The sequence below is a fragment of the Haliotis rufescens genome, unplaced genomic scaffold (assembly GCF_023055435.1).
Source record: "Haliotis rufescens isolate VD_foot unplaced genomic scaffold, xgHalRufe1.0.p SCAF_6, whole genome shotgun sequence".
NCBI classification, from domain to species: Eukaryota; Metazoa; Mollusca; class Gastropoda; order Lepetellida; family Haliotidae; genus Haliotis; species Haliotis rufescens.
In genome coordinates, this window is record NW_025964334.1 from 60,386,817 (window position 1) to 60,406,526 (window position 19,710).

The 19,710-nt window shown below is 44.7% G+C and overlaps 3 protein-coding genes and 1 long non-coding RNA gene across 5 annotated transcripts in view; 3 read left to right on the top strand and 1 right to left on the bottom strand.

Moving 5' to 3' along the window:
* The window catches only part of LOC124119618, a 62,058-nt gene extending 57,173 nt beyond the window's left edge, over positions 1–4,885 (top strand). For both annotated transcript variants that reach the window (XM_048386586.1, XM_048386587.1), the window contains one exon: positions 1,436–4,885. In XM_048386586.1, the coding sequence (XP_048242543.1) occupies positions 1,436–4,881 (3,446 nt within the window). In that variant the 3' untranslated portion in view covers positions 4,882–4,885. The remainder of the gene's footprint in view (positions 1–1,435) is intronic.
* LOC125374886 overlaps positions 1–6,393 on the bottom strand; it is a 67,104-nt gene extending 60,711 nt beyond the window's left edge. Inside the window, exons 1-2 of the long non-coding RNA XR_007218780.1 lie at positions 6,362–6,393; positions 668–670 (exon numbers count right to left, since the gene is read on the bottom strand). This is a non-coding gene — a long non-coding RNA (uncharacterized LOC125374886). The remainder of the gene's footprint in view (positions 1–667; positions 671–6,361) is intronic.
* Positions 5,360–7,062, top strand: LOC125374885 (transcription initiation factor TFIID subunit 1-like). The gene is made up of 2 exons (XM_048386588.1): positions 5,360–5,808; positions 5,892–7,062. The coding sequence occupies exons 1-2, from the start codon at positions 5,376–5,378 to the stop codon at positions 6,770–6,772; spliced, it is 1,314 nt and encodes a 437-aa protein (XP_048242545.1). The 5' UTR covers positions 5,360–5,375; the 3' UTR covers positions 6,773–7,062.
* Positions 7,063–16,276: 9,214 nt separating this feature from the next.
* The window catches only part of LOC124121714 (serine/arginine repetitive matrix protein 1-like), a 36,083-nt gene continuing 32,649 nt past the window's right edge, over positions 16,277–19,710 (top strand). Inside the window, exon 1 of the mRNA XM_046484769.2 lies at positions 16,277–16,792. The gene's annotated coding sequence lies outside the window, so the exon portion shown is untranslated. The remainder of the gene's footprint in view (positions 16,793–19,710) is intronic.

Below are 19,710 nucleotides of genomic sequence, written 5' to 3' on the forward strand. Positions count from 1 at the left end.
CCTCGTAGAAAAGTCAGTGTCTTGACAGTGTCCTTTCTTTGATGAGAAGGTTTCTCACCGACCTTAGCGTGTAGGGATGTGATGTCCTGGGCAGGAAATGACAGTGTTTTGATTACTCGTCTTTCATTATTTAACGTGTTTGGCATCCCTTATTAACCTTTACTAATTCATGTTAAACCAACACAAGATGTTTTCTGCAAGTGGATATTCGCGAATGTCACGACACGTGTTAATAACCGTCAAAGCACTTCTAAAATTACTACACATACTTTACATCTCTAGACTAGTATTATATCTACCTATATACCACTTTAGTGTCTCACATTGCGGTAGAAAACACGTTGCTCAAAGTGAAGCCCTTTTCCCTGTACATTCTCTCTATCAGAAGTGATTGGTCTGTGTTTGATCCGACTTAGCCCGGGCTGTCAAAATTAACTTTAAACTGACAGATGTATGATCAAATGTGTTTCCATCTATAGACCAGTATCATATCTACCGATATATAACTTTATAATGTCACAGTACACCGCATTTAAAGGAAACTCATTCACTAAAGCAATATATGTAATGCAGGATAAGTCAAATTGATCAATATCTGATATATTATATACTTATCCTACATTACTGAGGCAATGTTACCACCCCTTCTGCTTTTCCCCGCAGGGACCTTCTTTGGAATGAACTTGATTCGCTCAACACCTTGGGTGACGTGATACCTGGTGGTAGCCGTGTTTGGGCAAATTGTTTCTTGCTGGTGTTTTCTCTCCCCTCTCTTGGTGAGAGATCTCCGTTGGGATTACGTTTTTGTTTTACAGCAAGAGATTGCATTGTATATATGTACATAAAGCGACAAAACCCTTTCCATATCCAATAGAAACTCTGCATAAAGCAGAGTCGATTGTACCATTCCGACTATATCATGATACCAGGTGTTCATGAAAAGGCGAGCAGGGTAAGTATATAGATATCAAATATATCGGATTTTGATAATTATGTCAAATGGAGGTCGTTATATGTGGTTGGCCAAGTGTGTCCTTAACCTTTGCACGATATTTAGTATATGATAGGAACAGACTGAATATTGGAAAATTAGGTGCATACAATTGAATGCAAGGCACTTTCTGTTACCATCCTTTGGTATAATGACAATATCCCAGGTTGGATTGGGAAGCACAAGTTTCGTAAATATGTATTCTATACTTTACAATGTAACCCCACACACTGCACATTCTTTGTTTGAAGTAGATTGTGTGTACCTATTGCAAACATACTTATCCCCTGCCACGAAGAGAAACAAAACTCTAAGGTAACCCTTGGTTGGGGATAGTGATGACGCTGTTTTCTTTTCTTTGAGTGTTTCTTTGTTTTAAAAATAATGGTTTCTAGTTTCATAATTCTGTGATGATGTAGTGTAATGCTCTGATGTCTTTTTCAGAGTCTCTTGGCATCAGGATCAAGCAGCTGAATAAAGTGTTTAAGGAAACTTATATCTTTCATGAAGCAGAAGAACTTCTGGAAAGGCACAACCATGTGGCAATTTGTGGAGCTCCTGGAGAAGGGAAAACATGCACTGCTCTCAAGATATGTGAGAAATATCTCCACAAAAAACACGAAGTTGTATTTGTTGAAAATATTGAAGTGTTTGATGTGGATACAATCATTCAACGAACATGTGACATGCTGGTTGTGTTTGATGATATATTTGGTTCTGCAGCGGTTCCTTCCAATTTGGAGAAAATTCGCAAAGTCTTGACAGCCCTGGTTGATGCTTTGGTAAACATTTCAATCCAACAGGAACAAGCAGCCGAGAATAAGCAAGAAGAGACTAAACAAACCCACAAACTCCACTTTATTTTCACATCCAGAAGCTACAACTTGAATGAAGCATGTGGAAGAATGCACCAGTTCAAGGTAAATCTTTTCAAGCCAGAAAGTGTCATTGATATGACCAAGACCGGCCTGACTACCAAGGAGAAGGAATCTATTGTGAATTCGTTTAGGGAAAGAAGTAAATGTGATATCTCCTATGAGGACATGAAAACCATTACTCAGTTACAAGACAGCATGTTTGGATTTCCTCTGATCTGTCAACTGTATTGTACCAACCCAGCCTTCCAGATGCACAACATTATTGACTTCTTCCAGAAACCTGTGACCTACCTGAGAGGGGACCTTGACGCCATTGTCCGTGAAGGCAGCAGCAGGTCGGCAGCTCTGGTTCTCCTCGTCCTGTGTGGAGGGAAATTGAACCTTGCCTCTTTTAAGGGGAAGGAGAAGAGTCTCACTGATCTGTTTCAGGCTGTAAAGGAGGAGATAGCGTCTTGCACTCGGACAGGCATTGGCAGGGAGATCATCAACTTTACTGGCACCTACTCTACAGTGGAGAATCATGAAGCCTCCTTCTCTCATCCATCCATCTATGATGCTGCAGCATGTGCCTTGGGGAATCTCAATGAAGTGTTTTTACTGGAACATTGTTCCCTGCAGTTTTTATATGAAAGAGTGAGGCTGAACAAGGATGATCACCTAAAGACAACCCACACTGATGATGTCACAAACATGATCTGCATCACCTCAAGTCTCCACCCGTTAGTGATCAGCAGATTGGTGGAGGGTGTCCGAGAAGGATGCTTCAGATGGACAGTAGGCCACCCTGTATTCAGAAGTGCTCAAATAGTCTCCGACTTCTTGACACAGATGACGACAGACTTGCCAGATGTTGTTCACAGGAAGGATAAGAGCTCAGGTGAATGTTTTCTGTATTGGGTTTCACTGTCAACTAACCATTCACTGTTTGAACGCTCAGTGTCACTGATGTGTAGAGAGGGAAGTCTTTCACATTCTGTACTCGCTGACTTTTATGATAGTATCATAGGCTGTACACAACATGGCAATCTCAGGCACCTGCAACATATTGCTGCTGTACTCAAACAACACGGGGAATACGATGTAGACAGGAGGACAAAGGGAGAGAAGACTCTGCTAATGATTGCTGCTGAGGCAGGACAGTTGGATGTGTTCAACGTCCTTCTCCAAGAGGGAGCTGATGTTTCAGCGACAGACAAGGACCGTTACAACTGTCTTCATTATTCATGTAAATCAGGAAGCAAAGATATTGTAAATGTTATTATTGAGAAGTTTCAACACCTCATCAATGACCGCAATCGTGAGGGAAACACCCCTGTTATGGTGTGTACTGAGTCAGGGCAGGTTGAAATCCTCAAGTTCCTTGTTTCACACAAAGCAGATCTTACTCCTCAGAATGTTTTCAATGTGAACGAAATAGCATGTATCAACGACCATGTATCGGTTGTAGAGTATCTGCTGACATGTGAACACATAACCATAGACATGCAAGGAGGGTGGTCTAGACAAACAGCAGTTATGATGGCAGCCGAAGGAGGACGGTATGATGTTTATAATCTGCTTGTGTTGGAGGGAGCTGATCTGTCACTTACTGATGCATACATCAGGGACTGCCTGATGTTGGCATGTAGAGGAGGTAACGTGTCTATAGTGAAACACCTCCTGTCCTTGAAAACATTTAACATCAACAGACGATTTGGGTTTTGGAATCAAACAGCAGTTACGTTGGCAGCTGAAAGAGGACACTATGATGTTTATAATCTTCTTGTGTTGGAGGGAGCTGATCTGTCACTTACTGGTAGAAACAACAGGGACTGCCTGATGTTTGCATGTAAGGGAGGTAACGTGTCTATAGTGAAACACCTCCTGTCCTTGAAAACATTTGACATCAACAGACGATGGAGGTCACGGAAACAAACAGCAGTTATGTTGGCAGCTGAAGGAGGACATTATGATGTTTATAATCTTCTTGTGTTGGAGGGAGCTGATCTGTCACTTACTGATAGTTTCAACATGGACTGCCTGATATTTGCATGTAAGGGAGGTAACGTGTCTATAGTGAAACACCTCCTGTCCTTGAAAACATTTGACATCAACAGACGATGGGGGTCACGGAAACAAACAGCTGTTATGATGGCAGCTGAAAGAGGACAGTATGATGTTTATAATCTTCTTGTGTTGGAGGGAGCTGATGTGTCTTTTACTGATGGAGATAGCATGGACTGCCTGATGTTGGCATGTAAGGGAGGTAACGTGACTATAGTGAAACACCTCCTGTCCTTGAAAACATTTGACATCAACAGACGATGGGGGTCACAGAAACAAACAGCTGTTATGATGGCAGCTGAAAGAGGACAGTATGATGTTTATAATCTTCTTGTGTTGGAGGGAGCTGATGTGTCACTTACTGATGGAGATAGCATGGACTGCCTGATGTTGGCATGTAGAGGAGGTAACGTGACTATAGTGAAACACCTCCTGTCCTTGAAAACATTTGACATCAACAGACGATGGGGGTCACAGAAACAAACAGCTGTTATGATGGCAGCTGAAAGAGGACACTATGATGTTTATAATCTTCTTGTGTTGGAAGGAGCTGATGTGTCACTTACTGATGGAGATAGCATGGACTGCCTGATGTTGGCATGTAAGAGAGGTAACGTGTATATCGTGAAACACCTCCTGTTCTTGAAAACATTTGACATCAACAGACGATGGGGGTCACGGAAACAAACAGCTGTTATGTTGGCAGCTGAAGGAGGACATTATGATGTTTATAATCTTCTTGTGTTGGAGGGAGCTGATCTGTCACTAACTGATGGACAAAACAGGGACTGCCTGATGCTGGCATGTAGAGGAGGTAACGTGTCTATAGTGGAACACCTCCTGTCCTTGAAAACATTTGACATTAGCAGAGGGGAAGGTAACAGAAGGTTAGAGGAATGTGAAACTTTGGCTAAAATGAATTATTACAGCGAGGAAATAGTGAATCTTCTGAGGTACTCTTTTGAATAACATTATGTTGTTCTTGACTGGATATCACTGCATCCTTGTACGTTGTGTTGTTCTTGACTGGAGATCACTGCATCCTTGTACGTTATTTTGTTCTTGACTGGAGATCACTGCATCATTGTACGATATGTTCTTAAATGGAGATCACTGCATCCTTGTACGATATGTTCTTGACTGGAGATCACTGCATCCTTGTACGTTATGTTCTTGACTGGAGATCACTGCATCCTTGTACGTTATGTTCTTGACTGGAGATCACTGCATCCTTGTACGTTATGTTCTTGACTGGAGATCACTGCATCCTTGTACGTTATGTTCTTGACTGGAGATCACTGCATCCTTGTACGTTATGTTCTTGACTGGAGATCACTGCATCCTTGTACGTTATGTTCTTGACTGGAGATCACTGCATCCTTGTACGTTATGTTCTTGACTGGAGATCACTGCATCCTTGTACGTTATGTTCTTGACTGGAGATCACTGCATCCTTGTACGTTATGTTCTTGACTGGAGATCACTGCATCCTTGTACATAAACACCTCAGAGCACAGAGCACAGATCACATCTCAGAGCAAAAGATCACATCGCAGAGCACAGATCACATCGCAGAGCACAGATCACACCTCAGAGCACAGATCACACCTCAGAGCACAGATCACATCGCAGAGCACAGATCACACCTCAGAGCACAGATCACACCTCAGAGCACAGATCACACCTCAGAGCACAGATCACACCTCAGAGCACAGATCACATCGCAGAGCACAGATCACACCTCAGAGCACAGATCACACCTCAGAGCACAGATCACACCTCAGAGCACAGATCACATCGCAGAGCACAGATCACACCTCAGAGCACAGATCACACCTCAGAGCACAGATCACACCTCAAAGCACAGATCACATCGCAGAGCACAGATCACACCTCTGAGCACAGGTCACATCTCAGAGCACAGATCACATCGCAGAGCACAGATCACATCGCAGAGCACAGATCACATCGCAGAGCACAGATCACATCTCAGAGCACAGATCACATCGCAGAGCACAGATCACACCTCAGAGCACAGATCACACCTCAGAGCACAGATCACATCGCAGAGCACAGATCACATCGCAGAGCACAGATCACATCGCAGAGCACAGATCACAGATCACACCTCATAGCACAGATCACACCTCAGAGCACAGATCACATCGCAGAGCACAGATCACATTGCAGAGCACAGATCACACCTCAGAGCACAGATCACATCGCAGAGCACAGATCACATCACAGAGCACAGATCACATCGCAGAGCACAGATCACATCGCAGAGCACAGATCACATCGCAGAGCACAGATCACATCGCAGAGCGCAGATCACATCGCAGAGCACAGATCACACCTCAGAGCACAGATCACACCTCAGAGCACAGATCACATCCCAGAGCACAGATCACACCTCAGAGCACAGATTACAGATCACACCTCAGAGCACAGATCACAGATCACACCTCAGAGCACAGATCACACCTCAGAGCACAGATCACACCTCAGAGCACAGATCTCACCTCAGAGCACAGATCACACCTCAGAGCACAGATCACATCTCAGAGCACAGATCACATCACAGAGCACAGAGCACATCGCAGAGCACAGATCACATCGCAGAGCACAGATCACATCGCAGAGCACAGATCACATCTCAGAGCACAGATCACATCACAGAGCACAGATCACATCGCAGAGCACAGATCACATCGCAGAGCACAGATCACACCCAAGAGCACAGATCGCATCTCAGAGCACAGATCACATCGCAGAGCACAGATCACATCTCAGATCACAGATAACACCACAGATCACACCTCGGGGCACAGATCACACCTCGCGGCACACAGTGGACTGAACCACCCATCACCATGTCAGTGTGTTTCAATCGTATGTATGTTACTGAAAAGTAACGTCATTACCGTAAATAAACTGTTCTAGTACATCATGATATAAGCTTGAATTTAAACGTGTGTAGTTGTGTATATTTTGTGCGATGATATTAATGCATAACTATATTACTATTACTACATGAGCATATGCTTCAATATGCCAGTTACAGAGCATGGCGGGTCGCCTCCATCGAACTGTGTCAAATAACAATGTCATTATTTCGGTACAGGTTCATTATTGTTTATGTCTTCTATGGACTACTCCTTGTGTGATGGACATGTGTTGTAAATTGGTTGTGTTTATGGTTATCATCCCAAACTAGCTCCCACAGGAGATATTGCTTGGGTGGGATCAAGCGATATCTACACTGTAGATATCGCTGCAATGAAATTGCATCAGAATGCTTTGCAGACCATTGTGACGTCATTGGTTACCATGAAGCTGTTAGCAGTACTTTTTACACTTAGAACACTGCTTCTTGCTGTCTACAAACTGAAAAAAAAGTGGAAGAATAATGTTGGATGATAAATAAAATCTCACCCTCGTCTCTAGGAGTTTTCTCACTTTTATCACTTTACCTTGCAAGTGTCTGATCTCCCTTGACACCTTACACAATCCCTGGTACACATCTTGCCAGTGTCTGATCTCCCTTGACACCTACACAATCCCTAGTTACCCGTAGCCTGTGTCTGATCTCCCTTGACACCTACACAATCCCTGGTACACCCGTAGCCTGTGTCTGATCTTCCTTGATACCTACTCAATCCCGGATACACCTGTAGCCTGTGTCTGATCTTCCTTGATACCTACACAATCCCTAGTTACCCGTAGCCTGTGTCTGATCTCCCTTGACACCTACACAATCCCTGGTACACCCGTAGCCTGTGTCTGATCTTCCTTCATACCTACTCAATCCCGGATACACCTGTAGCCAGTGTTGGATCGTCCTTGATACCTACTCAATCCCGGATACACCCGTAGCCAGTGTCTGATCGTCCTTGATACCTACTCAATCCCGGATACACCCGTAGCCAGTGTCTGATCGTCCTTGATACCTACTCAATCCCGGATACACCCGTAGCCAGTGTCTGATCGTCCTTGATACCTACTCAATCCCGGATACACCCGTAGCCAGTGTTGGATCGTCCTTGATACCTACTCAATCCCGGATACACCCGTAGCCAGTGTTGGATCGTCCTTGATACCTACTCAATCCCGGATACACCTGTAGCCTGTGTCTGATCGTCCTTGATACCTACTCAATCCCGGATACACCTGTAGGCTGTGTCTGATCTTCCTTGATACCTACACAATCCCTGGTACACATGTAGCCAGTGTCGGATCGTCATTGATACTTATACAATCCCTGGTACACCCGTAGCCAGTGTCGGATCGTCCTTGATACCTACTCAATCCCTGGTACACATGTAGCCAGTGTCGGATCGTCCTTGATACTTACACAATCCCTGGTACACCCGTAGCCAGTGTCGGATCGTCCTTGATACTTATACAATCCCTGGTACACCCGTAGCCAGTGTCGGATCGTCCTTGATACTTACACAATCCCTAGTACACCCGTAGCCAGTGTCTGATCGTCCTTGATACCTACTCAATCCCGGATACACCCGTAGCCAGTGTCTGATCGTCCTTGATACCTACTCAATCCCGGATACACCCGTAGCCAGTGTCTGATCGTCCTTGATACCTACTCAATCCCGGATACACCCGTAGCCAGTGTTGGATCGTCCTTGATACCTACTCAATCCCGGATACACCCGTAGCCAGTGTTGGATCGTCCTTGATACCTACTCAATCCCGGATACACCTGTAGCCTGTGTCTGATCGTCCTTGATACCTACTCAATCCCGGATACACCTGTAGCCTGTGTCTGATCTTCCTTGATACCTACACAATCCCTGGTACACATGTAGCCAGTGTCGGATCGTCATTGATACTTATACAATCCCTGGTACACCCGTAGCCAGTGTCGGATCGTCCTTGATACCTACTCAATCCCTGGTACACCCGTAGCCAGTGTCGGATCGTCCTTGATACCTACTCAATCCCGGATACACCCGTAGCCAGTGTCTGATCGTCCTTGATACTTACACAATCCCTGGTACACCCGTAGCCAGTGTCGGATCGTCCTTGATACTTACACAATCCCTGGTACACCCGTAGCCAGTGTCGGATCGTCCTTGATACTTATACAATCCCTGGTACACCCGTAGCCAGTGTCGGATCGTCCTTGATACTTACACAATCCCTGGTACACCCGTAGCCAGTGTCGGATCGTCCTTGATACTTACACAATCCCTGGTACACATGTAGGCTATGTCTGATCTACCCTGATACCTACACACTAGCCTGTGTCTGATCTTCCTGGTAACCAATCCCGGATGAATAAGCAGAATCTGCTTTCTGCAGGAAACGCACACTCTGCAAGTCGGGGATCTGCCGACGTTGTGCTCTCCTTACCCAGTGTCGTCTTCGACGTTGATGTTCAAGGTCAAGGCCATTCCACAGATTGGAGTAGGCTCGAAAGCCGGTGACACGGAGACGTCGTAGCTCAGTGCGTCGACTGATGCGGCATCCTGACGTGGCTGCTGTCGTTTCCTTCGCTGTGACGAACCTGTGCGTGCAAGTCTACCCAGTAACGTGTGTACTATAGACAGGTGCGTGCACGTCTACCAAAATGCGTGTGTACTATAGCCAGGTGCGTGCACGTCTACCCAGTAATGTGTGTACTATAGATATGTGCTTGCACGTCTACCCAGTAACGTGTGTACTAGAGACAGGTGCGTGCACGTCTACCCAGTAACGTGCTGAACGTTGATTCAGTTTCCTTGACCGTTATACACTCTCCAAAAAGAAACGCACAGGTATATTTTAGTAAATTTATATATATTTCATTCAATATCATAGATACAAATATGAAATTGTAGAGCTCGATAGTCACATGTTGTCGTTGTACAAAGGCATTGAAAACTGTTCCGATGTGGGGGAAGGGGGAGGGTGTTTCTGAGTAAGCTGTTGAGCGTAGTGTAAATACCCAAGCAAATAATAATCTTCCATGTACAATGAACCAGGTAATAATAACACCGCCGCAAATCAACAATAGACGCTATAAACACCTCGCATCCTGTGCCACGCTGCTCCCCGGTCTGTTCACTGCATGTACTGTTACCAGAGACTGACTCAGTACATGGAAGTTCCGCAATCCGGCCGCTATCTCTGACATTCCACCACGGTATTACACCTACACACAAACAAAAACAAAATGTTTGTACGTCTTATCACGCTTCCTCTGATTGTAATCCTGGCAGTGAACAACACAGTGTTACTGGTAGAGAGGGGCTCAGGAACGTGAGGGAGAGGATGTGACCAGTCACACGTAATGTTGGGAATCTGGTTTGCCTAGAATCTTCTGAAGATTCAACCACGCCGTGCTTCGATCGTAAACAACGAAACGTGACATTGTGACGTCATAGTCAATTCTTGTTACTCCGCAGTCTGCGCGTGTAGTCATTGCAGAACAATCTCAAATATCAGGAAGAGAGTTTATGGATGTAAACTTCTTTTGTATGAGGCAACAACATTTCGGAGTATATACTTACTCCTTCACCAGGTGTGTATATTCCTTGTGTGTATCGCTTCTAAATGCCTTTGGGGCTGGTGGGGCAGCCTAGTGGTTAAAGCGTTCGCTCGTCATGCCGAAGACCCGGGTTCGATTCCCGACATGGTTACATTGTGTGAAGCCAATTTCTGGTGTCCCCCGCCGTGATATTGCTGGAATATTGCTAAAAGCGGCTATCACCCTTCACCCCCTACACCCTTAAACCCCATGTCCCACGCAACCTCATCCCTTTATCCCATGAACCACAAGACCTCCTCCTTGGCCTAGTGGTAGAGCATCCGCCTGGAGAGCAGAAGGCCGCGTCATACCAAAAGACTTAAAAGATGGTACTTGTTGTTACCCTGTTTGGCTAAAGAGGGCCGTCATACCAAAACAATTAAAAGATGGTACTTGTTGTCACCCTGTTTGGCTAAAAAGGGCCGTCATACCAAAACAATTAAAAGATGGTACTTGTTGTCACCCTGTTTGGCTAAAAAGGGCCGTCATACCAAAACAATTAAAAGATGGTACTTGTTGTCACCCTGTTTGGCTAAAAAGACCGTCATACCAAAACAATTAAAAGATGGTACTTGTTGTCACCCTGTTTGGCTAAAAAGGGCCGTCATACCAAAACAATTAAAAGATGGTACTTGTTGTCACCCTGTTTGGCTAAAAAGGGCCGTCATACCAAAACAATTAAAAGATGGTACTTGTTGTCACCCTGTTTGGCTAAAAAGGGCCGTCATACCAAAACAATTAAAAGATGGTACTTGTTGTCACCCTGTTTGGCTAAAAAGGGCCGTCATACCAAAACAATTAAAAGATGGTACTTGTTGTCACCCTGTTTGGCTAAAAAGGGCCGTCATACCAAAACAATTAAAAGATGGTACTCGTTGTCACCCTGTTTGGCTAAAAAGGGCCGTCATACCAAAACAATTAAAAGATGGTACTCGTTGTCACCCTGTTTGGCTAAAAAGGGCCGTCATACCAAAACAATTAAAAGATGGTAATTGTTGGTACCCTGTTTGGCTAAAAAGTGGCTAAAACAAGGACTGCATGGTCGGCTCGGAGACAGTATACTGTGAAAAAATCTTGGACGCGACGTTAAACTCCATTTCACCTCCCCTCACCCATCAACAAAACTAGCTTATAACGTTACTACGACTGTAACGGTAAACTCTCCTGTAGTCGTATACCTACCGCCTGCTTTCACGTGGATACAAATAACATTCAAATGTTGTTCGCTTACATCACACATAACATTAAACACAATATGTGAAATAAATTTCAGTAAAAAATAAATCACTTAAACCCAAAGAAAGGTATTTCCCCGTTATACCTTCGTTACCATAAATAACTTGGCAACACTTGTGGAATCCCTTCCTCGTCAGAGCAGTGGTATTCTGGGATGAGTCACCAGCCAATCAGCGCCTCCGACACAGAAGATTCCTCGACACTGTGGGAACACGGCTGCGTGTGTGCGATGTTTTCATTGTTAGTCATTCCCTGATGATGACTGGAGGTCCAATCCCCATATTTGATAGTTGCTATTGAAAACATTAAAAGTATCTTTGATTGCGTTTCATATCAGTAATGTGTGTGTGTGTGTGTGTGTGTGTGTGTGTGTGTGTGTGTGTGTTTGAGAGAGAGAGAGAAAGAGAGAGGTGTCAGGCAAGGAGTGACGTCATACCTCGACCATGTTCCCGACGTATGCGTGTCCGTTAGCCTTTATAGAGTCTAGTTACGAAATTAAGGCAAGTGTGTCCACTGATTTTCATAACTAGACTTTGATATAGTAGGCTGATGGACACGCTTGCCTCGGAAAACATGTACTACAACGGCATGTTCGAGTCTCAAGCTGTTAATAATGGATTGTCTGCCCCATGGGTCGATCCCAGATCTTAGTGAGTGAGTGAGGTTTAACGCCGCTTTTAGCAATATTCCAATAATATCACGACGGGAGACACCACAGATGGGCTTCACACATTGCCTCCATGTAGGGAATGGAATCCAGGTCTTTGGCGTGACGAGCTAACGCTTTAGCCACTGGGGTACCTCACCGGCCCTCTCAGATATTAAGTTACAACCACAGAGTGGGCAAACTGTTTACAAAAACACCAACATGTCGGAGTTCCAGGACTGATGCCTTTCATTGTCCCGATGTGTGAAGCTCAATGTGTTTGTACCTTACGGTCGTGATATTGTTGGAATATGGAAGCGGCGTAAAACCATCCTCATTCACTCCCTTTTTGTAACTGCGTTCGCCGCGCTCTATATGACGCGCAGACTACACAACCACGGACACGTCTGCCCTCGTGTCTGGTGCGTCTCCACATTACATTATACGCGTTCTACATGTCCTTGGAGTCACGTGATTACCAGCAGCTGTTAGAGAGAGAAGTGCTCAAAGTTGTGATAATACCAGACCCTGGTCACTGAGCAGAAGTATTGATCACGTGATGTGAGTTGGTTTTATGGAATCTCGTAATGTCTCGGGTATTGAATCGCATCTTCACTGCGCATGTCACTGGACCAGATGTCGCAGACAGCTGATGCATGGCGCGTGGAATTGATCATTGGTTTGTGTCAGATATGTGGCCCATATATTCTGCTCCTAACCCACATGTGCCATTTGCTATTTAGATTGTATGTATTATTCATACGTAAAGTAACATGTGATATACAGCTCCATTGTCCGGTAACGAATTGCTGTAAATCGTACGTTGTGAATTTGCCTCCTCAATATGAATCATTTTAGAGGCCCTCTTCAAACGCTTGTCAATTGTTGCACAACTTTATTAACAGCGAATGAAGCTTTTTTTTGTTAAACGTGTGTATCTTAATGTCCTGAATGGCATATCGTGTTTGATAGCAGTAACCACAATTGTGCAACTAGGTTTTTGATAGATTGTGCAACCAGGTGTTTGATAGCATTAACGACAATTGTGCAACCAGGTGTTTGATAGAATTAACGACAATTGTGCAACCGGGTGTTTGATAGAATTAACGACAATTGTGCAACCGGGTGTTTGATAGAAGTAACGACAATTGTGCAACCAGGTGTTTGATAGAATTAACTGCAATCGTGCAACCAGTTTTTTGATAGAATTAACTGCAATCGTGCAACCAGGTGTTTGATAGAATTAACTGCAATCGTGCAACCAGGTGTTTGATAAAATTAACGACAATTGTGCAACCAGGTGTTTGATAGAAGTAACGACAATTGTGCAACCGGGTGTTTGATAGAATTAACGACAATTGTGCAACCAGGTGTTTGATAGAATTAACGACAATTGTGCAACCGGGTGTTTGATAGAGTTAACGACAATTGTGCAACCAGGTGTTTGATAGAAGTAACGACAATTGTGCAACCGGGTGTTTGATAGAATTAACGACAATTGTGCAACCAGGTGTTTGATAGAATTAACGACAATTGTGCAACCAGGTGTTTGATAGAATTAACGACAATTGTGCAACCAGGTGTTTGATAGAATTAACGACAATTGTGCAACCGGGTGTTTGATAGAATTAACGACAATTGTGCAACCGGGTGTTTGATAGAAGTAACGACAATTGTGCAACCGGGTGTTTGATAAAATTAACTGCAATCGTGCAACCAGGTGTTTGATCAAATTAACGACAATTGTGCAACCGGATGTTTGATAAAATTAACTGCAATCGTGCAACCAGGTGTTTGATAAAATTAACGACAATTGTGCAACCAGGTGTTTGATAGAATTAACTGCAATCGTGCAACCAGGTGTTTGATAGTTTGTGCAACCAGGTGTTTGATAGAATTAACGACAATTGTGCAACTGGGTGTTTGAAAGAATTAACGACAATTGTGCAACCAGGTGTTTGATAAAATTAAGTGCAATCGTGCAACCAGGTGTTTGATAAAATTTACGACAATTGTGCAACCAGGTGTTTGATAGACTTAACAACAATTGTGCAACCGGGTGTTTGATAGTTTGTGCAACCAGGTGTTTGATAGATTGTGCAACCAGGTGTTTTGATAGACTTAACAACAATTGTGAAACCTGGTGTTTGATAGAATTAACGAAAATTGTGCAACCAGGTGTTTGATAGAAGTAACGGCAATTGTGCAACCGGGTGTTTGATAGACTTAACGACAATTGTGCAACCAGGTGTTTGATAAAATTAACTGCGATCGTGCAACCAGGTGTTTGATAGAATTAACTGCAATCGTGCAACCAGGTGTTTGATAAAATTAACGACAATTGTGCAACCAGGTGTTTGATAGAATTAACTGCAATCGTGCAACCAGGTGTTTGATAGAATTAACTGCAATCGTGCAACCAGGTGTTTGATAGAATTAACTGCAATCGTGCAACCAGGTGTTTGATAAAATTAACGACAATTGTGCAACCAGTTTTTTGATAGAATTAACTGCAATCGTGCAACCAGGTGTTTGATAGAATTAACTGCAATCGTGCAACCAGGTGTTTGATAGAATTAACTGCAATCGTGCAACCAGTTTTTTGATAGAATTAACTGCAATCGTGCAACCAGGTGTTTGATAGAATTAACTGCAATCGTGCAACCAGGTGTTTGATAAAATTAACGACAATTGTGCAACCAGGTGTTTGATAGAATTAACTGCAATCGTGCAACCAGGTGTTTGATAGAATTAACTGCAATCGTGCAACCAGGTGTTTGATAGCAGTAACTACTACTACTACTACCACCACCAACAACACTACTAATAGTACTAATACCGCTGCTGTTACTACTACTACTTCTACTACTGCCACTACTACTACTACTACTACTGCGACTACTACTACTACCCCTCCTACTGCCACCACTACTACTACTACCACCACCACTTCTACCACTACTATTACAACTACTACCACTAATACTACTACTAGTACTACTGCCACTGCTACTGCCACTACTACCACTACTTCTACTGCTGCTACTTCCACTGCTACTACTACTACTACTACTACTACTACTACTACTACTCGCACCACTAGCACCACCAGTACTACTAATAAAGGTGAAGGACACGGGACAGTGGCAGCTGAGAGGGGTATTAATTAAGGTATTTTGCTGTTATTGTTGAAAGAGAGACCAAGTAGGGAATGACGCAAATCAATCCCGAATATATAGCCATACAGTTGGTTAGGGCCCCGAGTTAATAAGTGGGAGATCCGTGAAGGTCCCGGGGAGAATAGGTCTTCGGCAACCCATTCTTGCCGTAAAAGGTGGCTGCGCTTGTCGTAAGAGGCGACTAACGGGATCGGGTGGTCAGGCTAGCTGACTTGGTTCATGCATGTCACCTTATCCCAATTGCGTGGATCGATGCTCATGATGTCAATCACTGGATTGTCTGGTCCAGACTCGATTATTTACAGTCCGCCGTCGTACAGCTGGAATACTAAGTGCAGCGTTGAACAACAAACACGTGAACAAAAATAAGTGAGATAAAACCGCACAGACATCTTCCAACTGATAAGGGTACGATCTAACACTAGTCCAGCCAGGCTAGGGCTCCGGGTGAATTCAGGTCAGCGAGTTGTTCCAAACCATGACCTATATGGGTATAGGCCATCTACGACGGGATCCGCTGAATGTAATTCCCCTTGGTCCAAGCATGACACATCTGGGGATATATTCCATCCACGACGGGATCCTCTGAATGTCAATCCCCCTTGGCCCCATCATGAGCCTGCATACATCACCTGATGAAGCCAACCACGCACCAATATCGGCCTCCCCAGCACCCGGCCACAGATGTCAATGACCCGCCAGACGGCGCTCTATTAACAGATGGAAATATTGCAATGATAAAACCTCGGCAGTATCGATCATTGCCCAGCAATGCGCAACAGCAGCAGAATCACTTGTTAACGAAGAGACTCCGTCATACGAGTGGGCATTGAGTCATCTTTGCACGTGAGACGTGAGTGAGGCGGCCGTCATCTTTTTGTCGTCTGCCACTATCATATATCTCAGTATCTGTCGTCTGCTCCATCTACGTTGGAGAGACGTCAGTTAATCACACCAGGCTGGTCTGACCAGTCCGAGAACCTGCTCGGGAATTTAGATTTACCGTTTGATTATATCGTTTGCTGCTCCCAGTTCTCGTCTGCTCTCGTCTGCGACTGACTGAGGCAGACGTCTAAAGCATCTGTAATACTATCTCGCCTCATCCAGCATCCTCGGTGTGGGATCTCCCGGCAACAAGCCGCATTCTAGAAGCTTTCTATGACCAGCCTCCGTTCGATATATAACAGCGCCGTGAATCAGTCATCTGACAAACAAACAAAGGAGGAGAAACGGCACTTTCCTCTCGGAGTCGGATACTTGGATACGTACAGGGATTACTACACAACTATCGTAAGTAGGACGTTGTTATTCTCTCAGCTAAGACTGATCCAGGTAGATTCAGTAGCCGTATGGTGCTGAAGATCGTCCATGGTGCCGGTTGTATGGAGAGGCATGTGCCGTGCATGTCCTCGTGTAGGTTGGGAGGGAGAGAGGGGATGGTGGACGGAGGAATGCAGGGAGGGGTTATACTGAGGGACTGAGGAGCTTCAGTAATCTAAACAATGTCTTTGTGTTTGTCCGACAAACGTTAATTAGCAGAGACCAACAATTTTTATATCGTTTTTGTTTCTCTAACTTTGTGACCTTTATACCGTTACTCACATCAACACATAGTGTTGTTATTAATCACGTAACACGCTCGGTTCAGCTTGGTGCTTTCTCTCAAACATCAGACCATGTCCATGTCGTTCAGTCGGGTGATGACGTCACGTAGGTTAGTGCTCCCACTAACCCGGAAACTGATGTCAACAAGTAGTCAAAAAAAAACTTTCAAAAGAATTTTTTTTCAAATGATGTATAATTATTTTTTTACATCCTGCTTAGCTATCAGTAAAGCAGAGTGGATCTGATGACACGTGTCATATTAGCGTGACATAATTTTAACTGACCGCTCTCCGTTCTCCCCAATATGAAATACACAGTCTCTTACACACCCTGAAACAGTTATATCAGGAAATTCTCAAACAAGTCCACACTAATTTGGCAAGTCTGTGTTTCTTCAGTCTCAAGGTAGAAGGTCCTCTGCGCTCTTGAAACAATATGCTATATACCGGATAAACTATAATAAGTGTTAGTCAGTACATATTGTTGTAGGGTACAGGGCAGAGCAGCTGTTGTATAATAGAGACTCTCCACAGACGCTCCCCTACATATCTCATACAGACCCTCCCTACATACTTCCTACAGACCTCCTACATTACATCCATACAGCTCTCCAACAGACCTCCCTATGCAGATCTCCAACAACCCTCCTACAGACCCTCCCCACAAACCTCCTACAGACCTAATATAGACCCTGTCTACAGACCTAATATAGACCCTCGCTACAGACCTCCTACAGACCTCCTACATACCCTACCTACATACCTAATATAGACCCTCGCTACAGACCTCCTACAGACCTCATATAGACCCTCTCTACAGACCCTCCCTACAGACCTCATTTAGACCCTCCCTACAGACCCTCCCTACAGACCGAGGCCTAGATATGCGCCCTAACACAGTACGTGAATTTACTCCTCTCCCCAGATAGTCACGTCTAAAGCAATGTACTGGATTATCGATTCTTCCCAATCATACTGGCTGTTCTCAACTGTGCAACTTGCCGCTGACCTTGGCCAGTTGATAATATACACATCCCCAACAAAGTCTATGTATCAGTTTAATCGGAGACAATTCTATAAGGGAACCCTCGTGTATTAAGGAACTATCAAGTCTCTTTATCTCAGACTAGAACTGGGAAGGGGGTGAGGATAGGTTGCTGGAGCTGAGAAGGAGATGCGTATGGTTGTTTTATTAAATATATGACCTGGGGTCAATTACAGAGACTAGGTGCAGAGTTAACCCAATGCCGAGAGTACACTGTGTTATATTAGCAATATCCACAGAGAGGAAGCGCGTGTTGATCAAGGTGGGGTTATTAAGATGAGGTTCAGGTAATCATAGGATCTCAAGATGTGTCAGAGAAACCACTTCATCTACACGTAACAAGATCTAGAGGAAGCATCATGTACGTCGATATAGTTGACCATGCACCATCACCAACCCCCTAGACACGTGTTGTTAGTGACACACCATCACCAACCTCCTAGACACGTGTTGTTAGTGACACACCATCACCAACCTCCTAGACACGTGTTGTTAGTGACACACCATCACCAACCTCCTAGACACGTGTTGTTAGTGACACACCGTCACCAACCCCTTAGACACGTGTTGTTAGTGACACACCATCACCAACCTCCTAGACACGTGTTGTTAGTGACACACCATCACCAAACCTCCTAGACACGTGTTGTTAGTGACACACCATCACCAACCCCCTAGACACGTGTTGTTAGTGACACACCATCACCAACCTCCTAGACACGTGTTGTTAGTGACACACCCTCACCAACTCCCTAGACACGTATTGTTAGTGACACACCATCACCAACTCCCTAGACACGTGTTGTTAGTGACACACCATCACCAACTCCCTAGACACGTGTTGTTAGTGACACACCCTCACCGAACCCCTAGACACGTGTTGTTAGTGACACACCCATACCAACTCCCTAGACACGTGATGTTAGTGACACACCGTCACCAACTCCCTAGACACGTGTTTTTAGTGACACACCGTCACCAACCCCCTAGACACGTGTTGTTAGTGACACACCGTCACCAACTCCCTAGACACGTGTTGTTAGTGACACACCATCACCAACCCCCTAGACACGTGTTGTTAGTGACACACCATCACCAACCTCCTAGACACGTGTTGTTAGTGACACACCCTCACCAACCCCCTAGGCACGTGTTGTTAGTGACACACCCTCACCATCCTCCTAGACACGTGTTGTTAGTGACACACCGTGACCAACCCCCTAGACACGTGTTGTTAGAGACACACCATCACCAGCCTCCTAGACACGTGTTGTTAGTGACACCCTCACCAACCTCCTAGACACGTGTTGTTAGTGACACACCTTCACCAACCCCCTAGACACGTGTTGTTAGTGACACACCTTCACCAACTCCCTAGACACGTGTTGTAAGTGACACATCCATACCAACTCCCTAGACACGTGTTGTTAGTGACACACCGTCACCAACTCCCTAGACACGTGTTGTTAGTGACACACCCTCACCAACTCCCTAGACACGTGTTGTTAGTGACACACCGTCACCAACCCCCTAGACACGTGTTGTTAGTGACACACCGT